The 20,153-nt window shown below is 37.0% G+C and overlaps 1 protein-coding gene across 7 annotated transcripts in view; it reads left to right on the forward strand.

Moving 5' to 3' along the window:
- Positions 1-20,153, forward strand: part of TOX (thymocyte selection associated high mobility group box) — a 223,756-nt gene that overhangs the window by 125,278 nt on the left and 78,325 nt on the right. For all 7 annotated transcript variants that reach the window (XM_083827138.1, XM_083827143.1, XM_083827139.1 and 4 more), the window contains one exon: positions 5,418-5,660. In XM_083827138.1, coding sequence (XP_083683264.1) covers positions 5,418-5,660 — 243 coding nt within the window. The remainder of the gene's footprint in view (positions 1-5,417; positions 5,661-20,153) is intronic.

The raw sequence follows: 20,153 nt of genomic DNA on the forward strand, positions 1-20,153 counted from the left end.
CATTTCATTTAAATTAAATATCTATGGGCAAATTTCAGTTTTTAAGGAATTGTTGCTAATATCAGATTCTGTTGAATATATGCACAGTGACTGATGCAACCATTGAGCACACAGATTAGACTTATTGAATGTATATTATATCTTCTGTGTTGACATATCCTAATGGTTCTGCTCTTTCCAAAGGGATTTATATTGGATATTTGAATGCTTGCTGCCTCTTGTGGTCAGTTTGTTTGTAGTGTCTTTGGTTTACCTTTTCTGATTACTTTTTAAAGTTTTGTTAAATTTATTTTGAAATATAAGTAAGGTTTTCTGGTGAATAGGCAATCACCACTGTAGATTATTTAAGCAGAAGGTCTTTATTTTTATTTCCTCCTTTCTCCTTATTCATTTTTCCTCAGAGAACAGGAAATATTTCCTCTCTCTATTTTCCTTTACTTATGCAGTCAGGTTGTGCAAGCATTTAACTTATTTTTCTGATAACAATAACTATTCGGCTTCTTTAAAAATAAAGATACTAGATTTTCTTGGTGTTCTTAGCATACCAGGATGTTTTGCCCTACTGTTGCTAAAGTAAAGAACTGACCTTTGACATACAAAACCTCCCCTTACACCCCCCACTTTTGCCTCTCTTCTCCATCTTACTTCTGGATTTGGCCAGGCTAAGTGGCATAAAAATTAAATTGAAGCAGACCAACAAGGTCATTGTTCAGGAACAAAAGCTTAGACTTGGGTTGGAGGGTGAATCAGGGTTAAGTGTTTGTATCATTTTATTCTGGCAAGATGTTCTCATAAAATTATAGGCTAAGGTGGCACAGATAGGCGTCTCTTGATCTCATGCTGGATATCTCAAAGATCATCTGGTTTATGAAGTTTTCATCATTTGGGGCAGAAATGTCACAGATATTTAACCTGGAACACAGAACATTGTCTTTTAGATTTGAGAAGACATCCTTGATTCAAACTGTTTACTCATAGTTTCAAGTCTGTAAACAGCCCACATTTAAGGATGGTTAGTTCTGAGGTATCCACTGTGTAACTCCCACCTGAAATATACTGAAATCTGCTTGTAATAAATTCAGGTGTAATGAAAATCCTCTTTATTATGAAGTCAAATTAAAGCCTGTATCTGTTCAGTGCGTTGCAGTGGTTTTTATTATGTTACTCTGCAAAGGACTTTCTCTCTGGAATGTAATAAAGACCTAGGAAGTTCCCCTAAACTGAAGAGCTGATAAAAACCTCAGTCACTCCCACAGTCATGATATGAAAGTACAACCACTGGCAAAGTTCCTGGCAGCTCTGTGGTAAAGTAAATAAAGCATTTACTGCTACTCTTTTTGATTCAAAAGTGAAAAGGAAAGCTTGACAGTCCTTCAGTGACCAGCAGAATGAAAAGGAGCTATTCCATGTCTTTCTAAGTACACAAAATCATGCTGATACTAAAGCCAACCATGAAAGGAAAAAAAAAAAAACTTCCATGTTGGAAGGGGGGGGGGGGCGGGGAAGAGAAAGGGAAAGGGAAGAAGGAGTGCTGGGGAAGACCCTAATCCTTCTACTTGTGCCCCAGAAAATCCTATGAGAGTTGATGCTATAGGCCACAATTATTATTAATGCATATGAGCTTTACTTATGAACTGTAATTTGTTACAGGGAGTATAACCATCCCTAATATTTTTGGTGGTAAATTATGGCTTTCATTTGAAATTCCTGATAAATGGCTTGGGATGGAAGAGATTCTCTAAGAATGTCCAGGGGTAGAGACAGTAAGTATAATGGCTGCCCTGGGAGCAGGAGCTCATGCTGCAGGGAAAACCTGGGGTCAGGGCTTGTGCCTTCAGATGTTTTTTGGGGAAGATAATGGCATAACACTCCAGGAAAGCCCACTGCCACTTTGGACCAGTTGCAACCAAGGACAATCCTTAAGAAGGCTTTCCTGATGGCAAGGGGAGAGATGGCAGGGTTGTAGGAGTGGATGTTTGGAGCTTGTAGCTCCTGTAGGAAGGCCAATGTCAATGTAGGAAAGTATGTCCTATTCCTCACTCCTTCCCTCCATGTGCAGTTGCAACATGTTTGTTTCTGGGACATGTTAGGTTTACTGCAAACATGTATAGGACCATTGGCTTCTGATGTGCGAGCGTGCCAAGTCATTACAAGCATCTTAACCATGCTCCTGGACATGAGAAACCAGAGCACTGTCATGTTACTGTCATGTTACTGTTAAAGTAGCTTCCCTGAGGAACAATGTATACATATACTAAGTATCATAATACCAGTTTGCCTGGAAAATGTTAGGTGAATAGTGTGCTCCATAGGTACTCTGAAGTATCTGTCCATTCCATTAGCATATGGCTTGAATTCTGCCTAGCCTTACTGAAGTTGACAAATAGTTCATCTTTTTCTTATTAATTAAATTAATAAAATATACAGCAAACACTAGTGCTTTATAACTGGCTATTTTTTTCAGTCACTACTATAGCATGATAGAATTGTATTTACTATAGTTAATGATTAATCCTACACAAACTATATATTGTTTTGTCATGTTACTATTGCCTCTACTGTACTACTCATACTACTTTAAGAAGCTTACTTAAGTGTAATTGACAATGATGTGGGATCAAATACAGTCTAACTGGTTTGCAAGCAATAACCATGGTATGATTTATTTTTTTTAAAGTAATCAGAGGGCAACCTTGTATTTGAAATGCTTAGTCTATATTCAAAATGCTTATTTCATATAACATATATAAAGTAATTATGTAGTTACACATGACACAACTTGGGTTGTGGAATTTTATGACATAATATTTTACTTACTTTTTAGTAAGTTAATGTCCTAAAGGCAGTTCAATTGCTTTACCATTTTTGAAGTGTTACTAATTAAAGATAGTTGAAACAGCATATCTAAATCTAACTACAGCAAAAGCTGGAGGTGCAGAAATAAATACCTGATTTGATGAATAACCTCAGTATTATTGGTGTAGGCACATCCAAACTGTCAATAGTTTGTTTAAGAATATTTGCTTCCACAGCAAATGTAAATTGAAGTCCCTTCTTCTTGTTAAAGTGGTCAGAGAATAATGTAGAGTTTTGTCCTACTCTTGCTTCAGGAAAGTGGGAGGCCAGATCTCTTTTTCCTCCTCTAGAAGGTATTGAGCAGGGACATATTGATTCAGCAAAGACACAGCACATGGTATTTTCACTGTAGAATAGTGAGGGAGAAAAAGCAAATGTTAGATTAACACTTCTTTGTACCTGTAAAGCCATGGGAGAGGCCATCAGTCTTTTGGGATAGTGGAAAAGACAGTGTTGAACACAAAATGTCCTCTTCACATTTTTTTTTTCACCTATAAGAGCATTATGAGTGTTGTCACTTCCTTCATTTCTGTTCCTCACTGTTTTATTATTGTCGTATTAGACCTTAATCTGTCTCTTTAGAGACCTTTCTTTTTCATCATCTATCTTATGTTATAGTAGTTAACAAATAGTGCATACAGTGTCCATAATACTTTATTTGGTTTTGCACAACTTATACATTGTAGTTGAGCAAATAAAACTTGTTCCATTTGCTGTAGGTAAACCCTTCCCCATTTCCCCATTTCATGAGGATCTATTTTTAAAGTATATGTTTCCTCCCTTGGCAATGGCTCTGCTTCTAAGAGCAAGGGCAAATACAGCAGAAATGGCAGAAAACTCATGCCAACTGTCCATTGAGGAGAGCATAGGGGCAGGGAGAGAGCAAAATCTGGTACCAGAGAAGAGAAATACAACTGGAAAGCATGGGCAGAACCAAAGTCCTCACAAATAAGGATGGTGATGTCACTGGCAAACTTTTTCATCTCCATGTTCTGTTGTCCTGTTTCATTCTTTAGAATTTTACTTCTGTCTTTTCAGTCTATCCTTCCTGTTCCATTTCATACTGAGATAATAACAGAGGTGTAAAATTTGTTGGGAAACAAACAAAGCAACCAAAACCAGGGCATTGTGCACTGGACTAATTTCTATGTTCAGCAGCTCATTGAAAACATGCAACATTGTTTGTTGTTGGTCCAATTTATAGTTTTCATATCTGTGCTCACCCAGAAAAAAAGTAACTTTAGCCATTGGGGAGGACAGCATTGCTATGATGACTAATGAAAAAGCCCTTTGTTGATAATTGGGCATTGACTCTTCCCTTGTTCTTCTGCATGAATTCATACACCATACTGTCCTCCATTTACAAACTCATACTGTGGAATACACTGTCTTCTAATAGCTGCTCTTTGAAATTATGACCTCCTTTTCATCATTTGCAGAAGCAGAATGTATTTAAATCCTTGCACTCCCAGAGTTAAGAAAGGCAGTGTTCAGAGGAGGGCCATGTTGCAACAAAGGGGCAGGAAGGATGAAGCTAGGTTCCCTGTGCTATAAATCTGAGCACTGTGGGTGTAGGATGTGCAAAGAGTGATAGTTTGTAAAAGAAGATGAAGATTATAGCTGTTCTCACAAAAGCAGAGCAGACTTTCAGAGTGAACAACTGTAACTGATCTTTTTAACTCTTGATTTGGATCATGCATCTAACACTGCTCACCTTTTTCCTTTAAGAAATCTAAGCATACCCACCACTATTCCCCAAATGAGCCTACCTACTGTATGAAGAATGTAGATAAATAATAGCAATTATCCACCTTGGTGCATTACTCTGACTTTGCCTATGACTTTTTCTTGGGTCAGATTGAATTGGATGACTTAATGGCAGTGGACAACAGAAGTTTAAACAGTTGCTTTATGGAAAAACTCATTTAGATGACTGAAAACATATGTATGGTTGAGTTTATAGATTAAGAAAGGAAAAATCTGTATTTTATAGATACCATAGATGTATTTTTATAAACATAAAGGATGTTCATACAAAGTATGTACTGTTTCTGTATTTATTTGTTTTTCTTTGTAGCAAAATAAATGCGTGGTTCTCCTGTAAGCCTAAAAGCGATATCTTTCTTCCTCATTGTATAATTCTTGATCTGAGTGGCAGGGAGTCTTGTGAACCATTTTGAGCCAATGTAAATTTTATAAATTGCATTCCCTTTTCCACTATTCCCATGAAAAAGGTATTCAGCTAGATGAACACTCTTGGAAAATTTTAATAGGACCCTTGAAATCTGCTTGAATTCAGCTTCTTTTTAAAAAATCTCTTTCTAATGGAAGCTGTGAAAGTATCAGAGATTTTTATGCCTTAGAGGCAATTTTTCTTCTATACATAATGGTGAAACTCCACTGTTATAATATATGGGTGTTTAAAATATCCTTTTTGTAAAATTGAAGTTCCTGCTTAGAAGTATGTGAGTTGGGCACTTTTTGTTTGTTTTGTGTGACTTTTATTATTCCTGTTCAGTATTCAGATGACACTCATAGCACTTTCTATATTTGTTTTTCAGTCTTTCGCTGGCCCAAGTCTTGAAAGTGAAGATTTCAACATACCTCCTATAACTCCTCCTTCATTGCCTGACCACTCACTGGTACACTTGAATGAGATGGAGTCTGGATACCACTCTCTGTGTCATCCAATGAACCACAACGGCCTCCTTCCATTCCACCCACAAAACATGGATCTACCCGAAATTACAGTTTCCAACATGCTTGGCCAAGATGGGACACTGCTTTCCAATTCCCTCTCTGTGGTAAGCATTTTTAGTCTTTAGTCTGTACTGCTTTAAGTTGTAAAAATGTGGATATACAGACCTGGGGCCATCTCCTGCACCACTGAAGTCATGGAGTAAGCTGGTCTGGCTCTGGTTTTTACATCATTACTGACTCTGAAATATTCCTCCCACTGGAGGCAGTGGGGTTTTACAAATGAATTCATCAAAGCCAGGATGATACCCACTGCCTTGATATTACCCTGCCTTACAAGGATGTAAATAATGACAAAAGCAGGCCCAAGTCTTTGATTTCATTGGAGCAGGATTTGGATCCAGATGGCTGTTGTTCTGTATTTTTTCTTATGAGGCTCTTTCCATTCTAATTTGCATGTACTGAGAGATGTACAAAAATTTAATATCTCCTTTCTTGTTTACCACACGTTTGGAAAACAGCAAATGTTATTTCTGATTCTAGGCCAAATCTTATAGCCTTTTTACAGTTCCCAGTCCTTAGCCAGCCAGAATCCAATTGAAATGACTGGACGGTTTGCTTATAAAATCTGTCAGATAGTCATTATGGTCGTAATCTTGGGAAGCCTGATATTATAAATCACTTCTTTGAATGTTAAATTGCTTGCAACAACTGCAGAGCTACTTTACATGTTACATTTTCAAGTGGGCTCTACAAATAATTAGTATACGTCCTACATCCCAGCTCCAGACAAGATCTTTCTACAGAGGAGGCCGTTATTTCATGTTGACATAGAATTCTAAACCAAAGAGTGAAAAATCCCATGGAAGAGGATGGGGCCTGATGTTGTGTGGGGCTGACATGACTTCAGGCATTATGCTAGATGTAACTGCAGACCTAGATAGACAAAGCTAAGGATTTGCTCTTCCAATTGTCTGGGCTTCTCTCCAGGAGAATCAGAAGCTTAGGGAGCTGTGTCCCATCTGGGAGGCTATATGTGTAGACACTGAGGCTGTTACAGCTTCTATCTTGCTAGCTCCCCACTACGTTGCCTAAAAAAATTAATAAAGCAGGCCTGTGAACCTGCATGAGATCTGACAGCATGTGGAGCAGCATGTAGATGTCTGGGGACTGAGAGATCTGAGCTCAGCTCTCTATTAGACCCTCAGACTAACAGTCCCAGAGACGAGCTGGGAAAGCTGTTGTGGACAAGGAACTGAGGATGTGAGCTGGCAGGAAAACAGTTAGTTTACATAAAAAAATCTGCCTTGTCACAGGGCTTGATTGCAACTTAATTAAAATAAAGCTTCCTTGATTTCAAGGAGCTCTGCATTCCCTTTGAGGATGTCCAACAAGCTGTACTGCAGGGGGCTAGTCTTGGCTTCTTAGTGCTGCTTAGTTGTTATTGATTTACAAGGATGTTGCATGCTTTGTGTTTGAGGTCAGAATCTGACCCCAGGGTTATGTTCAATAATAGGAGGTAGGGGAGAGGAAGATTTTAATGCAGAAATATAAATATTCTTCATGGAAATGTTTTGAATTTTACTTGCATTTCTACTAAACTGATAGCATGCATTAAAGAACATGAGCTAAATAGTATACAGGGTTCTCAGGATCATAACTATGAAAGGACCTGACAAAGTAAGAGGAGCTCATGACATTCCAGTCAAGACAAGCAGTATTTCATTGGACTGACCTCTTTGGAGCCATGGTTATGGCTGAAAACTATGCGTTCTTTTAAGCTCTGATGTTCCACATTAACCTCTCACAACTGGCTCTGAACAAAGGGCCTTGAGAGTTTGTAGATCATCACAGTAAATTATTGCATCAAGGGCAAATAAATAAATAAATAATAATATAACTAGACATTTTTGCTATTGGGACTTAGTGTAGGTCAGAAAAAAATGAAAATCAGAACTCAGGGAAATATGCATTAAATTTAAATAGTCATTTCTCAGGATTGATTCAATAAATAAAGCATGATCCTTGAAGCATCATGGGCTAACTCCGCTGTTATCCCTAACTTTCACCCCCTTTACACATAAGAGAGCCTGTTAACTAGCAGTAGTTTTAGCTCAAGCTGTCTTGTCTGTCAAGGGGATTAAGCTACATCTCACATTAGTACAACTGGTAGGATGTTAACACCACAATTTTGTACAGCTCAAGTACTGTTTTGCAGTATGGTTCCTCTGATTTGAATTTGATAACAAGAGGAATTAACGTGAGGGAGATAATTTAAGTTAATACTTCAGTGAATTCAATGCCTTCTTCAGTGAATAGAATGGTTACATCGTCCTTTTGGCCTTCCATTGTTTAAGAAAGACAAGATTTTGTAGGTTTAGCATTCTTTATAATCCAGAACCTTTACAACATTTCTTCTTTAGTATGACTCTTTTCTCCTGCTATTACTCATCTCTAAGTTTCCTTTTTACTATATTGCCAAGCTCTGATCTACTTAACAAGTATTTGCCTAAATCACTTTTATATTGCCTCACATAGAAAATAATGCATAAGTTTCTCCAATCTATCTAAACCCTTGGTTTCATATAATTTCTAGTATATCAGCTATCACTTAGAGTATTTGGAAACCATATATCTTGCTTCATTTTTTCAGGGCACTAATGAGTATTTTTAGAAAAAATTATTCTTAGAAATTAATCTGTTGGCTGTTCTCTATCCCCAATTAATTTCACATCTTCAGCAAATTTTACTTATACTGGAACAAATTCAGCTGCAGTGCAATGTGCATCTGATTGAATTTGTTCCTTTTTATTTTTTTTAATTTCAACATATTTACTTTTAGCCAGTTTTTAGCTCTTGTTTGTATTTTAGAAATGATGGCTACCTTTTGTCACTGTTAGAACCAATGAGTGGTTTTCAGTTGCTTTTTTATAGACAAAGCATTAATTAATGCTAGCCAAATGAGAGAAAGGAAGCACAGTGAGCTCAAAAACAAAATTGGAAAATAATTTGTACACTGTAGCATTTCTCTTTCATCTCAACTACCAGGTGTTTTCAGATGAGGATTTCCATTATTTTGGAGAGATTGAAAATTGAGGATTTAGCCCTACTAAAAATCCTTCAAAACTCCCGTGGTTTCATACTGTACAGAACTCTCTCCAAGCTTCAAATGAAATCCCTTTGAGTAAGGATTGCAGGATTTACCCCAAGCTCTGTAAGCATTCTCCTCTGTGGAAGTGCTTAAACACACACAATAAGAACCCACTCCTGGCTCAGTGAATTCTTATTAGGGATCAGCTTCTTACAGATTTTTTACACTGTGGGAATTCTTTCTGAAAAATTTTACAATGCTGGGAGATGAAAATTTCCCATTGCCATTTACTGTCTGACACTTAAATTTGGAATTAACCTCCTTTGAAGTTTTTTAGATTGATCGAAGTTCCTATCGCACCCCCGGTACTTTAAAATTAAAAAAAAAAAAAAAAAAAAAGTTGCTAGAATTTCACTTTCTCAGTATTTTGCTGTCAGGTCATATATTGGCTTCTATGTTTATTTATTCCTGTTTTCGTCTTAGGTGACATACTGGCATATACCTACATACACACACACATTTATACTATGCTGTCACATACAGATTTCTTTAGGTGCTCATTATATCTGATATTTGTATTGACTACTGGGGGCAGAGAATTCTGTAGAATTCATGCAGAATATAAGTATGGCAACATGGTCCAGACTTAGCATGGTGGAGCTCTAGTGGGAGCTCATGTGGGAGCTCTTTAAAGTCCTTCTTCAAAATGGACATGACTTCTATTCCTGCTTCTTAAGTGTATTAGATGAGATATGGCTATAGCTGTTTAATAAAAATCTCTTGATGGCTCTGTAGGCATGTTTGTTTTTATACGATGGAATAACGATACCTTCCCAACGTACTACACTTGAAGGTAGTCCCATGTAGGTTAGGTTCAGTTGGGTCTTCACCGACCAGTACTTCTCTGCATAAATTTTCCTGAAATATTCCAAGAACCACAAGAAATACCTTTTCAACATTTACAAATAAATGCATGTATATACCATCCTTATAAGAATGTACATTTATCTGTAAAAATGCTTCTGGATGTGTTGTACAGAATGAATTTTACTGTGTGTTCTTTTTATCAACAAAATTATACACATTTCAGCTTCCTTAGTATATCCTATAAATGGTCACATTTATGGTCACTTTTTTTCCTTAAGAAACCAGGGATGAAATCAGTGTTGTTTTTATATACAGGGAAAAAAAAAAAAAAAAAAAAAAACACTATTTTTGGAATGCTTTCATTTATGACATTTGTGCTAATCTTTTTGAAGATGTTGCTCATGATGGTATACTATAGAAAATTTGCAAGAAAGAAATAAAAGCAATTTCAATTTCTTGGAATGCTTCACATTTCTGGGTTTGAACTTTAAAGTGGAAAAGATGTTAAAAGGCAATAAAATCAGGGGATTTATTTCCCAAATGCTTTACTTGTGCTGGCAACAAAAGCCAGCATAATGTATATACTTAGGTTTATTGTCATTTTTAGTATACAGTCAAGGCACACTTTGAATTCAAAGGCTACTGTACAACTGTTTTGACAACGACCACATCAGTAGGTAATGTGCAGGACATATGAAACTGAAGTAAAAATGTTTCTTTAGGTCTATAGGGAGTACAGTACATCAATGAATTCAGATATATTAGAGCAGCATGAATTTCTAATATGTTGCTCTTATGGAAAAGACCACTGGCATATTGAATAATGCTGCTTTCAAAGCAGAGCAGAAAATGTGATTACAGACAATTTCATTGCTGTTTTTAAAATAAATATTTTCAAAATCTTGAGGTATTTTATTTCATGTAATGCATACAATATGTAACAGTGGACTAGAGTTAAAGATCTTCGAGGACACCAAAGAGTAGGTGATGTCAGCTATAACTATTCAGATGTGGAATAATAGAAGCATTAGTTTAAAATAAAATGCATGTCACAAAGGCCTATGTCCTTCTATAGAAAAAAAAAAAAAAAAGAAAAAAAAAGCAATAAAGAGCCTTTTTTTTCACACTGTGACAGAAGAATAAAGGCAATGAATAATTATTTAACATTATGCCCCAATTCATCAAAGCCCAATTACATTATACTTTTTCATGAATTATATTTTTTAGATATGCAACCCATGAGAGAGTAATATCTTAAACAAAATGTGGCATTATAGAACACAGAGGAAAAGCAGACAGCTACTTTTTTTTTTTCTTTTTTCATCTCAGGTGGAATGAAGCTAGTATTTCTTATTCATAGTACAGTTGCTAAGAAATCCAATACAGGAGGTTGTTGTTGTAGCTGGTATGTATTTAAGAGATTTTGTTTTTACAGCTTCATACATTTTAGTTTAAATTCAGTATTCGTGACTCATCTTGAGGCTGACCTATATGGTTGATTTTTTTGTCACCTTTAAGCATTAGTGCAAACTACTGAGTCAAACAGAAATTTTTTGTTGCTGATGAACAAAATGAATAACTTTCATAACAAAACAATGTATTTGTCCCTTCTTCTAACCTAAGTGTTGAGATTTGCATCATGCTTGGATATTTTTTTTTAGCTTGTATTGCATGCTAGTGGTAGGAGATAGTTTTAGTCTCTGGTGAATACTTCACATTTGTGCCTCATTACCAGGCTCTGGTCTTCAGTTTACATCAAAATTTACTGTTATGCTACACAGACCTGCTGCTACCCCAAATTTTATTGGAGTGAATTATTGCCATCAGAACCACGAAATCATAAAGCTAAGGTCATGGAATACCTTGTGTAAAAGTATTTATTTATTTTTTTCTCTTGTTAAGCAACTTTTTATTGCTTTATATATATATATATATATTTTTTTTAGACATAATTTAGAAGCTGGATTTTCTCACTGAAATAAGCCTTGTTCGACAAAAGGTTACAGTAGTTTGTGCATGTTTTGTCAAGCAGCCTAACTGTAGGGACATACAACCAAATCTTCAGCTGATGTCAGTTGGCATGACTTTATTGTCTTCACTGGAATTATGATGATTTATTCTGTCCAGGGCTCTGGGACATCACGTTTATCATTCCTTATGTTTGATGTCTGCTGTATGTTTTGTCATCAGTAAGGCAACAGATACGTAGAGGAGCTGACTGAGATGTAACTTGATCAGCAGGTAAATACGTGCATACTGCGTATCACCTATCAGAAGACTATCCACTGTGCTAAAAAAAAAAAAATCATATCTACAAATTACAGCTGTATAAAATCAGACTGGAAACAAGGCACACATTTTTAACAGTGATAGAGATTTACCATTAAGATAATATACTGTGGGAGGTGGTAGGTTCTCCGTAACTGAGGATTGAAATCAAGATGAGGCATCTCTCAAAAAGATGTCATGGAGCTAGGACTGGTCTAATGACCCTCCAGCTGCAGCCATGGCATCAAAACTTTCTTGTGTCCCCTGGGGACAGTAGACATAAGGACACACATGCATGTTAGAGGGGATGCCATGGGTAGCACCCCAGCTGGTAGCACCTCTGCAGTTGTCTCCTCCCAGTGGAAAAACAGCATACTGGTAACAACCACTCTGTGGTTGCAGGCTACCAATGGACTCCGCCTTCTTGAGGTCAACTAGGGCTAGAAGTGCTGTGAGAATTTTTGTGGCTAGTGTTTTTCATAAGCTTTTGTTTTGTTTTGTTTTTTGTTTTTTTCTGATCTTAAAGTACCTGGAAAAGCTCCTTTCTTTCTGTAAATACTAAGAACTTACATTAAAGATAGATCAGATATTTGCTCATTACTCATTATCATCATTATCAAATATCATCAGATATTTGCTCATTACTCAGACATTTGCTCATTACTGCAGGAAAAAAAAAGGAAAAAGTACACAAATGACCAGCAGTCAGTCTGTCTGTCTGTCTTTCTTTCTTTGTTTGTTTCTTTCTTTTTTTTTTTTTTTTTTTTGAATAATTCCAGGTCTCATTTTTAAAACTGACGCTGAAGCTGTTGATTTACTCTAAGTTCAGAAATACAGCATTCTGCTTATTTGAGTATGGTTGTTGAGACTCCATGTAGCTCATGCATTTCACAAATTAAGTGGGGAAACAATTTCAGTGTAATTTCAACAAGAAATAACAAGGTGGCATATTTTTATTTTGAAAACTGCCTTCTGTAGAAGATGCTTTGGTGAACTTCTTTCATAGCAGTTACCCATTGTCTAAACAGGATTTTATTTGCTTCATACAAACACAAAACAAAATTCATGTAGCAGTATTAATTGTTTCTTTAACCAGATCCTGTGGCATAGGCAGAGGCTAAGACACGATGAATGTGGCGCAGAGAGAAAGCCTTCAGTTGCGGGTGGTACATTATACAGCACCTGACTTGTGAAGTACTCACAGGAGTGATTAATGCATAAGCAGCATCATAGCTGCAAGTGTCAAACAAAACAGATAATAGAGTATGCAAATAGAGAAAACATAACTCTCAGAAAATGTCAGAAATTCAGGGGTTCCAGCAGCAGAGATTGTTGACTTTAATCTGCTGCTTTTAACATCGCATGTAGTTGTCGAGAACAGCAAGATAATGAAATGTTTCTGAAGACTAAGTCTCTGGGAAAAAAGAAAAAAAAAAAAAAGTTAGTGATCTTAAGGCCTATAGATGGAATAGAAATGAAATGCCTTTCTCAAAAACTGAGAAGGTGCTTCTGTGAAGACAAAAAGGAAGGAGAAGCCCACAGTGCAGATTAAAAGGAGAGTTTTGTGCATCAGGTGGAACAACCTCTCTTTCCACCTGTTTTCATTATTTAAATGGATGTATTTGCATTGCTTGAAATGCTGAAGCAGTTGAGAAGACTGCACACCCGGCATGTATTTGTACAGTGTTCATCATCTCAGCCCATTGTGTTATCTTGTTCAGGAAGTAGAAAGATATGTTTTATGGCCGAAACTCCAGTACGGTTTGCAGTGTTTTAACTCGGTCTGTCATTTGCATGCTGGAAGTTCACTTGTGCTGCATGACTGTGCTGAAGGCTGGGGCAACAGCAACCCAGAGCTTAATGCTGGTGTTACCTGTTAGAATGGAGCATGAATTCATAGAGTCATAAGTATTTAGCATTTTTTTTAATTTACTTTGAAAAAAAAGATCATATTTTTGTCTTTCTTAATTTTTCAGATTTGAACAAATATAAGAGGTTCAACTAATAGTCTCATACTGTTTCTCAACTGTTTTAATGGTTTTGCAGTACTCTTAAGTGTCATTATTTCAGTTTTCCATCAACATGATTTGCCCAGAGAAGCTGGGCAAATGCCCCCTCCCTGAAGGTGTTCAAGGCCAGGTTGGATGGGGCCCTGTTGTGGTTTAACCCGGCCGGCAGCTAAACACCACACAGCCGTTCGCTCACCCTCCCCCCTTCCTCTCTGGGGTGGGGGAGAGAAACGGGAAAGCGAAGCCTGTGAGTTGAGATAAAGACAGTTTATTAAGACAGGAAAATAATTATAACAATAATAATAATAATGATAATAGTACTACTAATTATAATGTGTACGAAACAAGTGATGCACAATGCAATTGTTCACCAGCCGCTGACCGATGCCCAGTCTATCCCTGAGCAGCCGGCCCCCCACCCCGGCCAGCCACCCCTATATATTGTTTAGCATGACGTCAGATGGTATGGAATACCCCTTTGGCCAGTTTGGGTCAGCTGTCCTGGGTCTGTCCCCTCCCAGCTCCTGCTGCACCCCCAGCCTGCTCGCTGGCAGGACAGAGCGAGAAGCCGAAAAGTCCTTGGCTTGGTGTAAGCACTGCTCTGCAACAATTAAAACATCAGCATGTTATCAGCGCTCTTCTCATCCTAAGCCAAAACACAGCACCCTACCAGCTACTAGGAGGAAAATTAACTCTGTCCTAACTGAAATTAGGACAGGCCCTGGGAAACCTGGTTTGGTGGGTAGCATCCTTGCCTATGGCAGGGGGGTTGGAACTGGGTGATCTTTAAGGTCCCTTCCAACCCAAGCCGTTTTATGATTCCATGAATATCGTTAGGACTTTTTGCAGCAACAAGTATAATACTGCAGGAAGAAAGGTTTCTGCTTGGCAGTGTTTTGAGATTTGGAGAAAACAAAACAAAAAAAAAAATAACATTTCTTATTTTATTCCTTGTTCTTTCTCAAGGCAACTATGAAATATTTAAAGTGTAAGGATCTCTATTGCTGCCCAGTCACCTCAGTAACAAAAAGGTTCATTTTAGCTTGGTGTCTGTCTATTTGTTTCCTCCGTCAATAACACAAAATCTGTACAGATACACTATATAAATGTCCTTTCTTATGTAGGGATTCTCTAGGGACAGCATGTAAACCTTTAACCTCCACTGCTGGAGTAATCCTGTATTTCAGCCAAATGCAGACAACTGAGGCTCTCGTCTATGTAGCCTCAGTCACAAACCTGTTTTGAACTGCATTCATGGCATGTTTTAAATCGGACAGTAAAGATATGAAAATGAATGTTCTTAATTCGTTTTCTGTGCATTTCATTGATGAATATAGTTGCAAAAAAAGGACTTAAAGCATGTAAGGTCATCAATAAGCCTTATGGAGAGTGGAACATCTCTAATACATGCTTGTGCATATCTTTCAATTACAAAACCCTCAAAAATTAACCCTTTCAGGGTAACAAAGACATTCCAGTTTATTGCGTATGATTGGAGTGTATGCAACATTACTCTTTGAACCAACATACAGAGAAAGATGAGACCTTCCTTGGTCTCTTGTTGCATGCAGTGGTGGAGATGTTACAAGTGGTGACATGGCACTCTATGCACCTGCCCTGACTTGGAGATGGTGAGGACTGTAGTTCTCAGGGTACATATATATAGATACACATATATGCATGTATATATATGTATGTATGAGCATATAAAAGTGTGTGTGTGTATATGTGTCACACTGTTAATCATTGAAGCCCTCTGCTGGAAAGGAAATGTAAAAGACAGGATGTAACATCTGCAACATGGCCCTTGACCCCCAAATGTGTATCCACATTGTGTGATAAACAGGGACTGAAACTAGTGACAAATTACTGAAATGCAGATTTAATCAATGGTTGCATTACAGAAAGATTTTACTAAATCTCTGGGTTATGGGTGATGTTGCAGTGCCTGAGAGTTAGTAACTTTAACAATAGGTACCTTTGCTATTTGAGTTAATAAAGGAAGTAGCCTAGTTGCCAAAGTGAGATATGGCATACCTAATGGATGACCAGAGGAAGCTACACCAAATCCCATCTTCAGAATTCTACTTCTCTACCAGTGGTGATAATGGAGTACAGGTACCTTTACTTCATCCTTATAAAAGTTATCTTAACTGAAAAAATGTTTGAAATTAGATGCTTTGGTCCTTTAGCAAAAAAGCCCTGTGCATGGGGGATTTACAGGATCAGGACCTAGATGCATCTCTTCTTTTCTTCAGAGATGGGACTTCCTTCTAATACACTTTAAGATTACTTTCATTCACACATAAAGAATTTCAGAGATTAACTCAGTAACTAAGCTTCAGTTTCCTACATATGCCCTAATACTCAAGCGTGGGATCCCAGTTTAATGAATTTTACTGTACTCTTCTTTCTTACGAAGTAGCAAAAAAGTGTTTAGTGCAATAGGCTTAGTGCTGATCTGGATATTAAGTGTAGCTTAAGTTGCCGAACAGAAAGTATACAGTGTAAAATAACCACTGGCAAAACTTTATTTTTTTATTTTTTTTTCTCCACAGGAAAGATAAACCATAGCATTTTAAATGCTAGCAGCACTTCACTGTTTTGTAAGGCCTTTCTTGTGTCTTGAAGTGCTTTGTAGTTGGTAATTAGCTAAGAAGGTAATGTACTAATAATGGTACAAATAGGTATTTGCAGTATCAGCCGCTGATATCTGTCAGGTATTATATTGTAGAATAGAAAGACATTTACTTTATTAAAAAAAAAAAAAAAAACAGTAAAATGTAATGCACAATATACAAATACAGCTGAGTCCCAAGCTGAAAAAGGCTGAAAGAGACAAATCTTAAGGGAGGGGAAGAAGATGACTCTACCTTATAGGACCCATAATAATGAAAGTATTACCAGGAGCTGATTTCATCCGTGATGATCAGTAACACAAAGGTGGGCGGTAATGTGGTGAGAGATAACTTTCAATATTAGAACTAGCAAAAGTCTGCAAGTATAATAAAGAAAGGAATTAGCAGCCATGTGTTACACATGTAATATGAAGTAATTATAGTGTCTGCATAAAATGATAGCTGAGACCTTTAAGCTATCACACAACCTGAAAGTGATACTACAGCCTTATCTAAGGGCCAATGAAAACATATGAAGGTGGTTTCACTTGCCCTTGAAACACAGTGACCTCTGGGGAGAAATGAAGCATCTGTTTTACCACACATTTTGATGCTCCAAGGCCCCAGACTCCCAATCCCGTGCCTTACAGGCCAGTTGCAGAGCACACGTGTTTCTTCTCACTTGCCATCAGCTTTCACAAATGCAACGAGGAGAAAACACATGCAAGGAAAGCTCTCAGCCTGGGGCCTGGCCTATGTAATTTTAATTGTGGCTGGCATTGTTGCACTAACTTTGCTGTTCGTGGCTTCTGCCTCTGAATTGCTCCTTTAGTGGCTGAAAATCTCACTGTGATTTTCAGAAGTGCTCTTGTACAGCGTTGATCCTGTCCGCCTCTAGCAGGGGCTTTCCCAGAGTTTCAGCAGAGACAGAGATAGTCCTAAAGCAGACACTTCCTTTTTATATATTAATTGGGAAAATTCAGACTTCAGATTACATCAGATTATAGGTCTGTTGTTGTAAGTGGTTGTCAGTGGTTGTCAGTGGTTGTCAGTGGTTGTCCCTGCCTTCATGATTCTAAAATTATTTTCTGTGTGTAACATTTTAAAAAGTAGTGCAAGTTGTTACAAGGCTGAAGAGGAAAAATGGTGTGTTGTTTTAGAACAATTTATATTTTGATTATCGTATAATTAAAGACATACTGCAAAGCTGTACTAGAGGAAAAAGTTACACGTGTAACCTGGCCTCGTGGATCTTGGCTCACTGCAGAGTTAATGCTGTGTTACTTACCAAATAACAGAAATTAGTGCAGCAGGAACTTGAGGTTCCCTCCTTAATCTAGTCCAACGGAGGACTTCAAAAGGTCATCTGCCCATAAGCAGAATACTCTGTATGTTTGTCATTTCTGACAGATGTTTGTCTAACTTATTTTTTAGAGAATTCCTCTAATGGAAGTGGCACAGGTTCCTCAGGCAAACTCTGGGTACACTTCCTCAACCTTAAAATTTCACCTACTTCACTGTATACTTAAAACCCAGCAGTCAATGGAGGTTAACACAGACCATTTACTCTTTTCAGCTGTCTTTTATTTATTTTTATTTTTCAAGTGTTTATATATGTATTTATAAAATGTATATTTATCTAAGAATGAATGATAGGTAATAGATGTTGATGGAACAGCTAGGAAATAAATAATCAGGAGGATGTATATTAACTCAGACTGTTTTGGTTCACAGCTGACTTGACCATTTAAGAAACAGTAGAAAAATAATCAGCTTTTCCCAAATCTTATTAGCATGTAATCATTATCCAGATCGCATTAGCCTGTAACCTACACTGAGAAAATAACTCTTCTTGAAGGTTCAGCTAGAGTGTGCTATTTTATGAAATTGTTTATGTGCATATTTTCAGTATGATACTTATTTATCACCATCCATTACTTAGAAAGTTAGTCTGAAGCAATAGATGTTTATGATACTTAAGGAATGTCACTGCAAGTAATGGGATAAAAATAAGCAATGGGTGAAGGTTAAGGAGAAAGCCCTGTAATGTCATCCAAATAGTCTGCAGGTAGTGTTAAAGCACTGGAACATATATGTATGGGAAAATCCTGCAATGGCTGGAAGATGGGCTGGATGATTTAACAGGCCTTTCTTTGAGATGTAATTTCTATAACTGGTTGATACATACACTGGAGTTCAGACATTTGGACTCATTTCTTGTTTGTCTGGCAAACTATTTCCTGTGAAAGGTTATAAATTACAATAAATAGACTTTGCAGAAGATGAGCTACATGATATACTTGGAAAGAGTTTCTCTGCTGATATTCGAGACAATAACGTCAAAGCAGAAAAAACAATAGAGTCCTAATCCAGTGGCTTTGCTCGAGTGTAGTGCTAGGAAGGTGCAGAACCATAAATAACATTTACATTGGATAGAGTCTTCTGTATTCTAACAATAACTTAGGATAGAACAGATAAAATAGAGAAACAAATGTGTGACTTAGAAGTTTTCCTCCTCAGTTTGCAACAAAGAATTCACTGATGAGGGAGGGAGGAAAAGAAGGGAAAGCAAGCATTTATAAAAATGTTGATGTAGTTATAATTAGATCCATTTTAGAACCAAAAGTTTTATGCAGAAACTGACAGAAGGATACACAATAATTATAGTTTGCTGACAAGCTGAATAGAGTTTCCTTTTTTTATCTTATGGTTTTAGGAAACCAAACTGTAAATAAATATGCAGTTTGACAGATTGTAATTGCGATCAGCAAGGCGTCTTTTCATTTAATCAGATGGTGTTATTAAAATGGGGTTACAATTAAACATTTTATAATGTGACGTAGAACTCTATTAAAATTCTTCAGCAAACAGTAATTTGCATTTGATGCTTCTGAAACCCATTTCTATTTGCAGAAATGTTATTGGCTGTGACCTTCCAGTGGTTAGGTCTCAGTTTGCTGCTCTCTTCCTACTTTGATAAATGATATTAAGTATCCTCTTTCTTACTTCACAATGAAGCTTAAAATACTAATTTTGCATTATTTTATTATATTAGTTTTTATCGTACTGCTATGCATTGACCAAAGCAAGTTTGCACCAGAGGAAATGTGGGATTAACTAAAACAGCATAAATTTTCTTAATCTTAGAAATTGTAGATTTGATCAACTGTAAGCATGTATCTGATTCACAAGTAAATGTTTCAAGGAAAAGTAATTTGGCTTTTGAAAGATATTTAGCATTCACCATATTGTTGTACCCAAGACATTATTCTAATTCAAGATGACACACACCCTTGGATTTGGCCCTGCCTTTTTGTAGGCATGATCAATTGATTTTGAGAAATCTAACAAAATAGTTTTTCTGGGAGACTGAAATTTCCAATTTGCATTTGGAAATCAACTATTTTTTTCCATAGTTTTGTTAGCCTGAAAAGGTGAATATGAACATTCAGAAGGGATTCAGTATTCTGTCTTCTTAGACTCACTGGGATGTAGATAGTGCTGGCAATAGTGGTATCACAATCCTCTGAGCAGCAGAAAAGAACAAGGAGAATCATTAGCAGAGACAATTTTTCAGGCATTCTTCAGGTGCATGCAGACTCCACTAATGAAAAAGCGCATAGCAAATGTTTTGAGCAAAGGGAATGAGTGATTTGCATCAGCAAATTACATTTACAAGGGTGAAACAGTCTCTGAAAATCAGACAACTAAACCACTGCTCTTTTGTCTCACCCTTTTACTTTGGTG

This window comes from Anser anser (genome assembly GCF_964211835.1).
Source record: "Anser anser genome assembly, chromosome: 2".
Taxonomy (NCBI): Eukaryota; Metazoa; Chordata; class Aves; order Anseriformes; family Anatidae; genus Anser; species Anser anser.